This window comes from Seriola aureovittata, chromosome 5, assembly GCF_021018895.1.
Source record: "Seriola aureovittata isolate HTS-2021-v1 ecotype China chromosome 5, ASM2101889v1, whole genome shotgun sequence".
NCBI lineage: Eukaryota > Metazoa > Chordata > Actinopteri > Carangiformes > Carangidae > Seriola > Seriola aureovittata.
The window spans coordinates 30,529,856-30,542,310 of NC_079368.1; the positions used below are offsets into that span (position 1 = coordinate 30,529,856).

The 12,455-nt window shown below is 46.2% G+C and overlaps 2 protein-coding genes across 8 annotated transcripts in view; both read right to left on the reverse strand.

Annotated features, from left to right (window-relative positions):
* snapc4 (small nuclear RNA activating complex, polypeptide 4) overlaps nt 1-1,350 on the reverse strand; it is a 14,119-nt gene extending 12,769 nt beyond the window's left edge. For all 4 annotated transcript variants that reach the window (XM_056377237.1, XM_056377236.1, XM_056377235.1 and 1 more), the window contains exons 1-2: nt 975-1,350; nt 43-156 (exon numbers count right to left, since the gene is read on the reverse strand). In XM_056377237.1, coding sequence (XP_056233212.1) covers nt 43-154 — 112 coding nt within the window. In that variant the 5' untranslated portion in view covers nt 155-156; nt 975-1,350. The remainder of the gene's footprint in view (nt 1-42; nt 157-974) is intronic.
* Nucleotides 1,351-3,382: 2,032 nt separating this feature from the next.
* On the reverse strand, nt 3,383-12,328 carry pomt1 (protein-O-mannosyltransferase 1). 4 transcript variants are annotated; one of them, XM_056376213.1, is made up of 20 exons: nt 11,143-12,328; nt 9,816-9,942; nt 9,492-9,598; nt 9,348-9,398; nt 8,870-9,016; nt 8,500-8,608; nt 8,340-8,399; nt 8,163-8,256; nt 7,924-8,079; nt 7,488-7,618; nt 7,300-7,395; nt 7,137-7,229; nt 6,939-7,035; nt 6,720-6,812; nt 5,806-5,926; nt 5,265-5,362; nt 4,964-5,077; nt 4,717-4,843; nt 4,403-4,580; nt 3,383-4,213 (listed from the first exon to the last, which is right to left on the reverse strand). In XM_056376213.1, exons 2-20 carry the CDS (start codon nt 9,929-9,931, stop codon nt 4,039-4,041), a joined length of 2,163 nt encoding a protein of 720 aa, XP_056232188.1. In that variant the 5' UTR covers nt 9,932-9,942; nt 11,143-12,328; the 3' UTR covers nt 3,383-4,038. The 4 variants fall into 4 exon arrangements, with proteins under 4 accessions (XP_056232188.1, XP_056232189.1, XP_056232187.1 ...); XM_056376214.1 differs by having other exon boundaries at nt 3,383-4,210; nt 9,816-9,963; XM_056376212.1 differs by having other exon boundaries at nt 9,816-9,963.
* Nucleotides 12,329-12,455: the final 127 nt, after the last annotated feature.

The following is a 12,455-nucleotide window of genomic DNA, read 5'->3' on the forward strand; positions in this document are numbered from 1 at the left end:
AGAGAGGTAGAGACACAGAAAGGTAGAGAGAAAGACAGGTACCTGTCTCACTGCTCAGCAGCTCCAGTTCATTGTGTGTTACAGACAGACTCTGTTCCAGCTCCTCCACCTGTCGCTGGATCCTGTCTCTCTCTTCTGACAGAGACACAGACATGTCTGTGGACACACACACACACACACACACACACACACACACACACACACACACCTTCATATTTAACTGTTGGTCCGTGTCACAGTCAGAAGTCTCACCATCAAAGACCGATTCTTTTTAAACCCACATGACGAGTATTTTCTTTTCAGTTCTGAATGTCAATACATGAGGTACTGCAGTACCAGTACTACACTGAGCAGTACCAGTACTACACTGAAGTACTACAGTGAGCAGTACCAGTACTACACTGAGCAGTACCAGTACTACACTGAAGTACTACAGTGAGCAGTACCAGTACTAAAGTGAGCAGTACCAGCACTACACTGAAGTACTACACTGAGCAGTACCAGTACTACACTGAAGTACTACAGTGAGCAGTAACAGTACTACAGTGAGCAGTAACAGTACTACACTGAGCAGTAACAGTACTACAGTGAGCAGTAACAGTACTACACTGAGCAGTAACAGTACTACACTGAGCAGTAACAGTACTACACTGAGCAGTACCAGTACTACACTGAGCAGTAACAGTACTACAGTGAGCAGTAACAGTACTACACTGAGCAGTAACAGTACTACACTGAGCAGTAACAGTACTACACTGAGCAGTAACAGTACTACACTGAGCAGTAACAGTACTACACTGAGCAGTAACAGTACTACACTGAAGTACTACAGTGAGCAGTACCAGTATTACACTGAGCAGTAACAGTACTACAGTGAGCAGTAACAGTACTACAGTGAGCAGTAACAGTACTACAGTGCGCAGTACCAGTACTACATTGAGCAGTAACAGTACTACACTGAAGTACTACAGTACCTGTGAACCTTCGGCAGTTTCCGTCTCCTCTCGTGTGCGTCCTCCTTCGGTATTCCACCAGTTTGTCTTTATTTGTGTCTACTGTGTCTCTACTCTCTGCCTGCACGCGCCGCGGAGCACCAATCAACGCAGCTCTGTCGTTAACATATTACCCAGCAGGCTGTGCGGCGGGATCGCTTCTCCGGCTGTGTCCCACCGTTCAGATCGAGACCCGGGTCAAACGCGACAGAGACTGGGTTTAATCCGCCATCTACCCGTCTGTCTGCCTGTCTGTCTGATCATCTGCCTGTCTGTCTGTCCGTCTAAACTCACAAACATCACAAAAAACCGCAGCTCCACAGGTTCGCTTTTTATTCTCTTCCCCTGCCCTTACTTCCGGTCCTGCCGCTGTTTCCGCTCGATGATTCGCTGTTTTCTCCAGTGATCAGTTCCCATCAGATCAGGTCACATGGTCTCGGGTTCCAGTCTCTCGCTCCAATTTCCATAAGCAAGCACTTATTTATAAGCACAATTTTTCTCCAAATAGATCATTTATACAGCAACAAGGGTGTGTGTTACAAAAAGAAATCACTAGTTTTTTGGTTCAACAACGGTATTGTATTGGTGAGTCAACTTTTCAATAAGGAAGATAAGATGTTCAGTTACCAAGAATTTCTCTATCATTTTAAGGTTCCTGTGAGCCCCAAACAATTTGCTATTGCCTTTGATGCCATTCCATCAGGTGTTATCATGCTCTGTAAGGGTTCTCCTCTTCCACCTTCTGCTGGGACACCTTCACCTGATCCAGTTGACACACCTATTGGAAAACTGTTTTATGCCTGCTTCCTGTAAGAGAACAAACAATAGGAATATCCACAGCTTGTTCCAGGCTAGTTGTATCTCTGTTCCTTATGTGATCGCAATCTGGAATGGTCTTGTTCAGGATATAGACTGGGACAAGACATGGACTCTTCCTAACAGATTTCTACTGGTTAACAAAGTTAAAGAGATTTCTTTTAGGATCATCCTGTCAAATCATTTATAGTAAGATTCAAGAAAGACATTGACGTAAACTGCTGTTTTTGTGACATGCAACCGGAGACTGTCTTCCATCTGTTTTAGACTTGTGAACACACCCGTAATCTGTTGCAAGATATCTGTCGCTTTATTTTGGACTTTATCCATGATGCTTTTTTACTTTGTTTTCAGGATGTATTGTTTGGGTTCACAAATTATACAAGAGATCTAGAAAACATTTTTTTCTGTGCAATCTCATCATATTACTTGCCAAATTTTATATCCATAAATGTAAGGTGTTAAAAACGAAACCCTCTTGTACTTTTAAGAAGGAAGCAGCGTCCTATATCAGAACATTATCTACCTCATGTAATAGTAAAGCTTCAATCTGTGCTCCAAATTTAAAATAATATCATTTTTAGTATACTTTTTAAAAATATTTCTTTCTTACTATACCACTTTCAGTTTGTATTTGATTGTGTCAAACTCTGATTATAACCCTGGCACTGTGCATTTGTTGTCTGTCTTTGTTAATTATGTTGGGCCTTACTTTGAATATGTAATGTAATTAATAAAGAAAACTCTGACCGGATGTACTATGGGAAAACAGAGACAGTCAATTCAAAAGCCCTATCCCAGTGCCCCTGGTAACCAGGGCAACCCCGTGTTTAATAGGTGCGTTCAACTACACACTGCGCACCGCCGACTCGACGTCATGCATGCTGGCTAGAAACACTGGATTCACTGACACACATGACGTGTATTACTCATATATATATATATATATATTCTACTTTACTTACTATGTGTTTTGTTTTACTTTACGGACTGTAACAGGTTCAAACATGACTCACAGTGAACGAGTTGCTGTTGTCTGTGACATTTTCCAAAGAAGTTCATTCAACTGACTGAAAGCTTTCAAAGTAAGAGTCCTTGATGTGGAGTCAGAGGCACAATATTTGTCTTTAAGCGTGGTGGCTTTCCAAAAAGAATAATACTCATAGAAATACTTCTATATTACTAATATTCTTGGGTACAAGACTGAAGAAAATGTACTTAGTCACTGTCCATCCTGCTCTTCGGTCGTTCTCTATCTCATATCTCCCATATGGACATCAACACTTCAGTTTTCATCTGCAGCAGAAAGCTGTGAAACAGTTTAGATCAGAGTTTGTTTCTGTAAAAGAAGTAATGTTCTTATAGGTCATATTTTTCTTCTTTTCACCTCCTGACAACACGTGGCTCTTTAATTCTCAAGTCTCTGGTTCTCAATGAAACAGACAGAAATAAAATTGCTATCTCTCTATAAGAGTTGCTCCAGCAGGTATTTCCTGAGTGATTATGGTGCAATTATAATCAGATTATAATCAGTAATTTTTAAAAAATACTGAAAACAAAAAAATGTTCAATAATGAAGAAATGCAGCAGAGTTTTTATTAATTAATCATTTTCACAAACTGGCATGAATGTGATGTGTGATGACTCCGCCCACTCGCCTGCACCTCTGTTCTGTTACATCAATAAGATATCAATACAATCATCATAACGCCTGTGTGTTTAGACCCTCCCCCTCCACAGAGTTACACCACCTTTAAAGTATATTTTTTTGGGCTGTTTATGCCTTTATTGTACAGGAACAGGAAACAGAGAGGGGGGGCATGACCTGCAGTGAAGGCCGTCTGATGCGGGACTCGAGCCGGGGCCGACTGCAGCGAGGACTGGGGCCTCTACACATGGGGCGCCTGCTCAGACCACTACGCCACACCACGCCCCTACACCTGCTCTCTGAGTGGGAGGGTGTAGCGGCCGGACTGTGTCAGCGACCAGCACTGACCCCACCTGTCTGGGTACACAACTTAACAAAATAAAAGCAGCATGTTTCACTGCTGAGTTTTTATTTTGTACTTTTACATTGAAACATTAAATCTGCATGTCACCTGTCAATCACCAGGGGGAGGGGCTTCATGCTGCGGTCCGAGGACCTCAGTTTGCCTCATCATGATATGGAAATTAAACACACCCGCTCCAAGGAGAGACACTTGTCTGTCACCAGTCTGTCTCCCTGTCTCTAGCGGCGGCGGTACAGGATGTCCCAGGTGTCTCTCCACCTGAGTCCTTGCAGCTGATTGGCCGAGAGCTCGGGGCTGCCGTAGGTCAGAGGGCAGAAGGTTCGATACGACAGGAAGACCGACAACAGCACGGCCGACGCACACAAACACAGCGCTCGCTGGTGTGTCACACTGCTGGAGACACAGTTCACACAACTTTATTAACACGTGACAACACATCAGCTGTGACTGGTTCTCAGAGTTCTGGAGCCACAGAACATATATGATGTAAATATATAACTTACATAATGTAAATATTTAAAAAGGTGGTATAGATGCTCTTTATTTCTGCTTTTATATCAATCTAACAAAACAGGTGTGTACCTGAGCAGGTGTGTGTGTGTGTGCTCCAGCAGGGCGGGGCTCAGCAGGTACAGGTAGCAGAGGGCGGGCAGGTAGTGATACAGGAAGAGAGTTTTCTCCATCAGCAGGAAGGGAACGAAGTTCACGAGCCAGCCCCCAACACACACCCCCCCCAGACACACAAACTGCCCCCACGCACCTGGAGACACAGACACACACACACACACACACACACACACACACACACACACACACACACAATTATCACTAGTCATACATAAAGGCTTGCATGATCATCAGAGACCCCCCCCCCGACTGGCAAATGATGTGTGTACCATCAGGTAGGTCTTTGAAGCCCCGCCTCCTCCTCACCAGGTAGACAGCTGCCAGCAGCTGATAGGCCAGCAGGCTGAGGTTGGCCACGCCCCAAGACACCGGGTTACCAATCAGATGGATCTGAGCCTGAGACATTTACAAAGACTTCACCCAACTCTCCTCCACACACCACTGTGTGTGTGTGTGTGTGTGTGTGTGTGTGTGTGTGTGTGTGTGTGTGTGTGTGTGTGTGTGTGTGTGTGTTACGTTGGTGGACGAGTGCAGCCAGTATGCGATGTTGGTTTCCATGGTGATCCACTCTAAGGGGGAGGAGCTGTATTTGTGTTCAGAGTCTTCCTGTTTCACCGTCAGCATCTTCCACTGTCGTGACATCACAACACAACTTCATTACTCTGTTTCCATGGTGACAAAATGACATTGCAACGCGCCATCTTCTTCTTATGTGTTCAAATTTAAAAAACAGAACAAAAAGAATGTAACTGTAACATAAACATTGAGATAAACAAGTGATCTGATTGGATAATATAGTGATGATGCATTCACTGACCTGTAGCTCTAAAAATTTTGCCCAGAAAGAAAATTTTCTGTCGACATCGATGTGAGTTGGAGAATGAAGCTCCGCCTCCCTCTCCTTCTGCTCCTGACCTACACACACACACACACACACACACACACACACACACACACACACACACACACACACACACACACACACACACACACACACACACACACACACACAGTCAGATGTTCTGGATCTGGTTCCTGGATTCTTGGTTCAGTTTTCCCAACGTGACATCAGCACCTGCAGCTCATTAATGTTAATTGATGTGAAACTTCAGTCTGTTGGTTAACGAGCTGCTGACTGGACTCTGACAATGATTGTTTGTGACTGAAGACACATCACTGTGACATCTGTCTACAACAGAGCGAATCGATCAGCTGATCACAGCTCGTTAAATTCAAACGATCAACATCTGGAGCTCGTTAAGAGCAGAGCTCGGATCAGGACTTCTCTGAAAGCTACAGGTCCAACAGAACCAAAGAATGTGTGTTTAGAGTTGTCAGCTCGGAGGTCAGGGACATACTGGTTCCATATCGGTGTTCCTCCACTGTCCAGCCCAAACTGCTGCTGTGACCTTTAAACAGTTTCTCTGCTACGACCTCCAACTGACGGAAACCCCAGTCTGGAAGAGACACACCACTCAGCTACACACACACACACACACACACACAGGCACACACACACACACAGGCACACACACACAGGCACACACAGGCACACACACACACACAGGCACACACACACACAGGCACACACAGGCACACACACACACACACAGGCACACACACACAGGCACACACACACACACGCACACACACACACGCACACACGCACACACACAGGCACACACACACACACACACACACACACACAGGCACACACACACAGGCACACACACACAGGCACACACACACACACACACACACACACACACACACAGGCACACACACACAGGCAGGCACACACACACACAGGCACACACACACACACAGGCACACACACACACAGGCACACACACACACACACACACACACACAGGCACACACACACACACACACACACACACACACAGGCACACACACACAGGCACACACACACAGGCACACACACACACACACACACACACACACACACACAGGCACACACACACACACACACACACACAGGCACACACACACACACACACACACACACACAGGCACACACACACAGGCACACACACACACACACAACACACACACACACACACACACAGGCACACACACACACAGGCACACACACACAGGCACACACACAGGCACACACACACACAGGCACACACACACACACAGGCACACACACACACACACACACACACACACACACACACACAGGTTATCATGTTCTTATAAGGATGTCTAGCTCAGGTTTGTCATTTGCGTCACTTCCTGTCCGCACCTTGAGGACAGCCGAGGTGTTGACGTGGACCAATCGAACCTCAGATAGGATTGTCTTCCACACCTCTGACTCCGCCTCCCTGTTAGAGATATCCTGAACACACACGCACGCACGCACGCACACACACACACACACACACACACACACGTTTGCCTCAGGTGTTAATAAGTTACATGACATGAACAGTGACAGAGCTGACTGATGACATCATCTCCTCACCACTCTCCACAGGTTCTGAGCCGCCATGGAAACGTTGAAGTCGATGTAACCTGAGACTTCCTGTGCGTGAGGACTCATGGGAGCTGCAACGTCGTGACTGAAACACACAACAACTTTGCTCCACTCGCTGCAGTACCTCAGGTGTTGTCCGTCAAACAGAACACCCGAGGTGACCCGTGCACCTGTTCACCCGGTTACCTGTTAAGAAAGCGCGAGGTCATCCCATGAACCAGCTGGATGACGTCACCATGACGGACAGGTCGAGGAGGACTGCCGACCACCAGCCTCTGTCTGAGACAGAGAGACAGGTGAGACAGGGACTACGCCTCCCAGCATGCCCCGGGACAGACAGGTGACCTACCTGCCTGGGTCTTTGATGATCCACCAGTTGTTGACATCTTTGAAGGGATAACAAGTGACCTGCTGCTGGTGGGAGCTGCCCCGCCCATTTTCATACCTGAACACACACACAGGTAAAAACAGTCACACCAGTCAAGCTCTACCTGAGAGGTCTGTGATTGGCTGTTGGTCGGTGTGAGCTGGCAGCACCTGATTGGGTAGTTGGCTTTGTGTGAGTGGAGCCAGCAGGGGATTGGCTGGGAGGCGGAGCTTCTTAAAGTCACCTGACTGCCATAGGCGACTTCCAGAGGCTGACCCTGAGTGATTCTGGAGAGACCACCCTGAAGACAGAGACACCGCCGATCAATCAATCAATCAATCAATCAATCAATCATTACAAAGAGTTGTGATGTTACAATATCTCACAGGTGGAGAACAGTTTCAGTCTCTGCCCAAAATCTACATTTACAGTCGAGAACCTCTAGAACCAGTAGAACCATCTGAATACAGAACCTCGCTGACGATACATGATCCATAGAACCTGTTAAATTAGTGCTGGAACCTCTCAGTGGTCTCTAGAGTCAAGGACCACTAGAACCTGTGTGTGTGTGTGTGTGTGTGTGTGTGTGTGTGTGTGTGTGTGTACCTGCAGACTGGCTTGGAAGGCGGAGCTCATCAGTTGGTCATGTGGTCCGCTGCGGTTCAGGACACTCAGGTGAACGTAGAACCAGAACACATAGAGGAGGACAGGAACCACCAGCAGACACACAAACCTACACACACACTGTACACACACACTGAGCTACACACACACACACACACACACACACAGGTTAAGTTGAAGCAAGTGTGATCAGGTGAGTTTCAGTTTGAACCTGGACTCACATGACTGACAGTTCGGTCTCCAATCAGGTTCCAGGTGTGCAGAGAGGCCACGCCCAGCAGCAGCAGGTAGGAGAACACACCCATGTACTTGATCCTGACATCACACACACACAAACACTTGAATCAGACTGACTGTGACGTCTCGTCCTTCAGTCTCAGATCAGATCAGTGTCTTACCCGACGGCTGCAGCACAGGATGCTCCGCAGACCAGCAGCCAGCTGTACCTGGACCAGGAGCTGAGGGGGAGCAGACAGCTGGTTGTCATGACAACAACTCTCCATAGATTGTCTACACTGCATTCACCTCCGGAGGTTACAGGTCAGAGGTCATTCTCACCTGTTAGGAGCGTTGTGGAAACGCAGGTAGGAGAAGAAGGCCAACAGCACGAAGAAGATGAGGACAGACTCCAGTAACATGAACCGTGATTGGACGATCAGAGAGTTCTCTGGAAAACACCAATTAAAGCCCAGAACATCAGGTACGATGGATTTACCTGGTTCAACCTGGTTTCAGGCATCAAAGGGAGGCAGATCAGTCCACAGTAGTCCTGGTCCCTGAACGCCACATACCTTTTGACACACCCTCAGGCTGACACCACGTGACCTAACATTGACATCACAGATACTGAACCAGCCTTTGTCTCTATAGAAACAACTAACGCCTGTTATTGTGACGTGTTGTTATAACAACGATGAGGAACACTCACCCAGCAGCAGCAGCACTGCAGCTCCCAGAGCCGACAGGTGAGAGAACCTCAGCTCCAGAGTCAACAGGTAAACCAGAGGAACACAGAGAGCTCCACACACCGCCGGCAGCAACCGCAGACTCCACACACTCACACTGCTGGGATACTCTGTACAACAAAACACACACACACTGCTGGGATACTCTGCACAACAAAACACACTCACACTGCTGGGATACTCTGTACAACAAAACACACTCACACTGCTGGGATACTCTGTACAACAAAACACACACACACACTGCTGGGATACTCTGCACAACAAAACACACACACACTGCTGGGACACTCGACTAGTTTAATCTCATTTCAATTCTGTTTCATGGTGGTTTTACAGAGGTTGGTGTTTATGAAAAAGTAAACAGTCACAGTGAATGAATGTTTTAAACTTGAACCAGAGATTAACTGGTTTGAACCGGATACAGTTCGGTGTTTCTACCTGCTCCGATTCTGTTCCACACAAAGTTTCCATCGAATCCTCCCAAGTAGGCTGCAACACACACACACACATCAGTTATATAAATTTATCATGGAAATTAAATATGGTACATGTGACATCAAATGTGGTGTTATGGTAACTTACCTCCGAGGGCCAGGATCATGTGACCGAGCGGTGGCCCACTGTCATCAATGAAGAAAACTCTCTTCATGTAGAGAGACACAAACTGACCATAATACACTTCATCAAACCTACACACACACACACACACACACACACACACACACACACACACACACACACACACACACACACACACACACACACACACACACACACACACACACACACAAACACAGAGCAGAGATGTCTGAGTGTTCCTGAACGCATCAATAGACAGAGTTTTTAAAGTGCAGTTTGATGTCAATGGCTTTATGAGGCTCAGGTGTATAAAACAAACACACTCACACCACAGCGTTGGGGTAACTGAGGTGGCTCAGTCTGGTCCAGAGGGCCAGCAGGGAGACGAGCAGCAGGACCAGGTCCACCTGAGCTGTCACCACCAGGGGAAGCTGCAGCACCATGACGCCCTGGTCTTTAAAGAAAGAACGTGTCACTGTTGGAAAATTAAAGAAAAAATGATTCAATATTGTTCAGAAACACCAGCTGTGGTTCTGATGTCCAGTCCAGGTTCTGGTCCTGTAGACGTGTTTATAATGGACCAGGAATGGTTTGATTTATTAACTGAGTCCAGCGTGGACTTTAGTCCCTGAACGCCTCATGTCAACTTACGGGGAAGGACCGAGTAAAAGTTCCTGTCGCTGACCGAGACCCAGGCCGAGGTGGAAACATCCGTTTGTCTCCTGAAGCTTCATTAGATATAGATTCAGTCTCTTTCAATCAGTCAGGAGTCGTCATGAAGAACGAGCTGATGAATCTGTAGTTACATCATCATCATCACAACTAAATACTATAGTCTATACATTAATGTTGTTGCACCAAATAGAAACATCAGGAAACTATAAACTTCTGTCTGAATATCATTTATTCTCAGCTCATTATTTCTATTTAATTATTATTTTACTGACTCAACTTTGTCAGTTTGTCTTTCATGTTTTCTTGTTTCAACATTTCATCCTGGTTGTTTCTGTGGTTAAAGGAGGATTGATCCTCCAGGTGTTAGAAATAAAGTCAGTCTGAATAAATCTCAGTGTGAGTTCAGTCACATTCTTTCCCCTTCACGTCTTTGACCTCAGGACGTTTTCCATGGAGGTCGAGGAGACGAGGTCAGAGAGGAGGTCATTCTGACTTTTCCACCGCAGCCCAGGACCTGGTCTACCTGTCCATGAACACCGGGCTTACACAGCTGTGGTCCGGATGAACACACAGGGTTAGCAGCCGTTAGCATCAGGCTCACTATTAGCAGCCGTTAGCATCAGGCTCACTGTTAGCAGCCGTTAGCCTTAGGCTCACTTTTAGAAGCCGTTAGCATCAGGCTCACTGTTAGCAGCCGTTAGCATCAGGCTCACTTTTAGCAGCCGTTAGCATCAGGCTCACTTTTAGCAGCCGTTAGCAGCAGGCTCACTATTAGCAGCCGTTAGCATCAGGCTCACTGTTAGCAGCCGTTAGCCTCAGGCTCACTTTTAGCAGCCGTTAGCATCAGGCTCACTGTTAGCAGCCGTTAGCATCAGGCTCACTTTTAGCAGCCGTTAGCATCAGGCTCACTTTTAGCAGCCGTTAGCCATCACAGTTCAGTCACATGAACACTAAAGCTGAACCTAAAGCTGCAGCTCACCTGGTCACGTCACTTCTTCAACTGTAGACCGACCATCCTGTCGGTAAGCTGCCGGGATCAGCTCTTCCGTTAGCCGGCGGCTCTTCACGGTTTCCCCGGTTTATTTGCAGCAGCGGCCGCTCGATGTGTTCGGTGTGCGGTTAGTTCTGTCTGCTCATCGAGACGCTCGATCTTCTTTTTTTCCTTTTTTTCTTATTCGCTTTTGCCTGTTTCCTTCTTCTTTTCATCTTATTCTTCGCTCGCTTTCTTTTCTTCTCATTTTCTTCCCCCTCTTTTTCTCTCTTCTTCTTCTTCTCTTGTTGGATGACTCTCTCCAGGCTCCACAGGAGGACTTCTGCCTGCTCCATATTCTCACCTTGATCTTAACATATTAAAATGTTCATTGTTTATCTACATAAATAAATCATTTCATAGATTCAGGCTCCTCTCTCCAAACCTGCACTGACGTCACACCTGACATTAACACAGCTGAAATGAATTAATCAGTTCCCACATTTTCATTATTTATTCTATCAGTCAGATCCTCCTGTCCCCTCATCTTCATCATCACCTTCATCGTCATCTTCATTATCGTCACCCCACACCTTCATCATCATCACCCAACACCTTAATCATCATCTTCATCATCATCACCCCACACCTTCATCATCGTCATCATCATCACCCCACACCTTCATCATCACCTTCATCATCACGTCATGTAATGCTCTCTGTATTAAAGACACGTGGTGTATCCAGGTTTATTAAAAAAAATTTCCTAAGCCAATCAGATCAGAGAGGAGAGCTGACAGGCCACTCCCACCAGCTATGCAGGTTAGTCCATGTAAACACAAGGCTAGCTCCAGGCTAAAAATTAAAGAAAAAATCATTCAATATTGTTCAGAAACACCAGCTGTGGTTCTGATGTCCAGTCCAGGTTCTGGTCCTGTAGACGTGTTTATAATGGACCAGGAATGGTTTGATTTATTAACTGAGTCCAGCGTGGACTTTAGTCCCTGAACGCCTCATGTCAACTTACGGGGAAGGACCGAGTAAAAGTTCCTGTCGCTGACCGAGATCCAGCCCGAGGTGGAAACATCTGTTTGTCTCCTGAAGCTTCATTAGATATAGATTCATTCTCTTTCAATCAGTCAGGAGTCGTCATGAAGAACGAGCTGATGAATCTGTAGTTACATCATCATCATCACAACTAAATACTATAGTCTATACCAGGGGTATTCAATTACAATTCAAAGAGGTCCAGTTACAAAAATGTCCTCCCAGCAAAGGTCCGAATCTTATATTGTCACTTGAAATAGTGCACCCTGATGTAA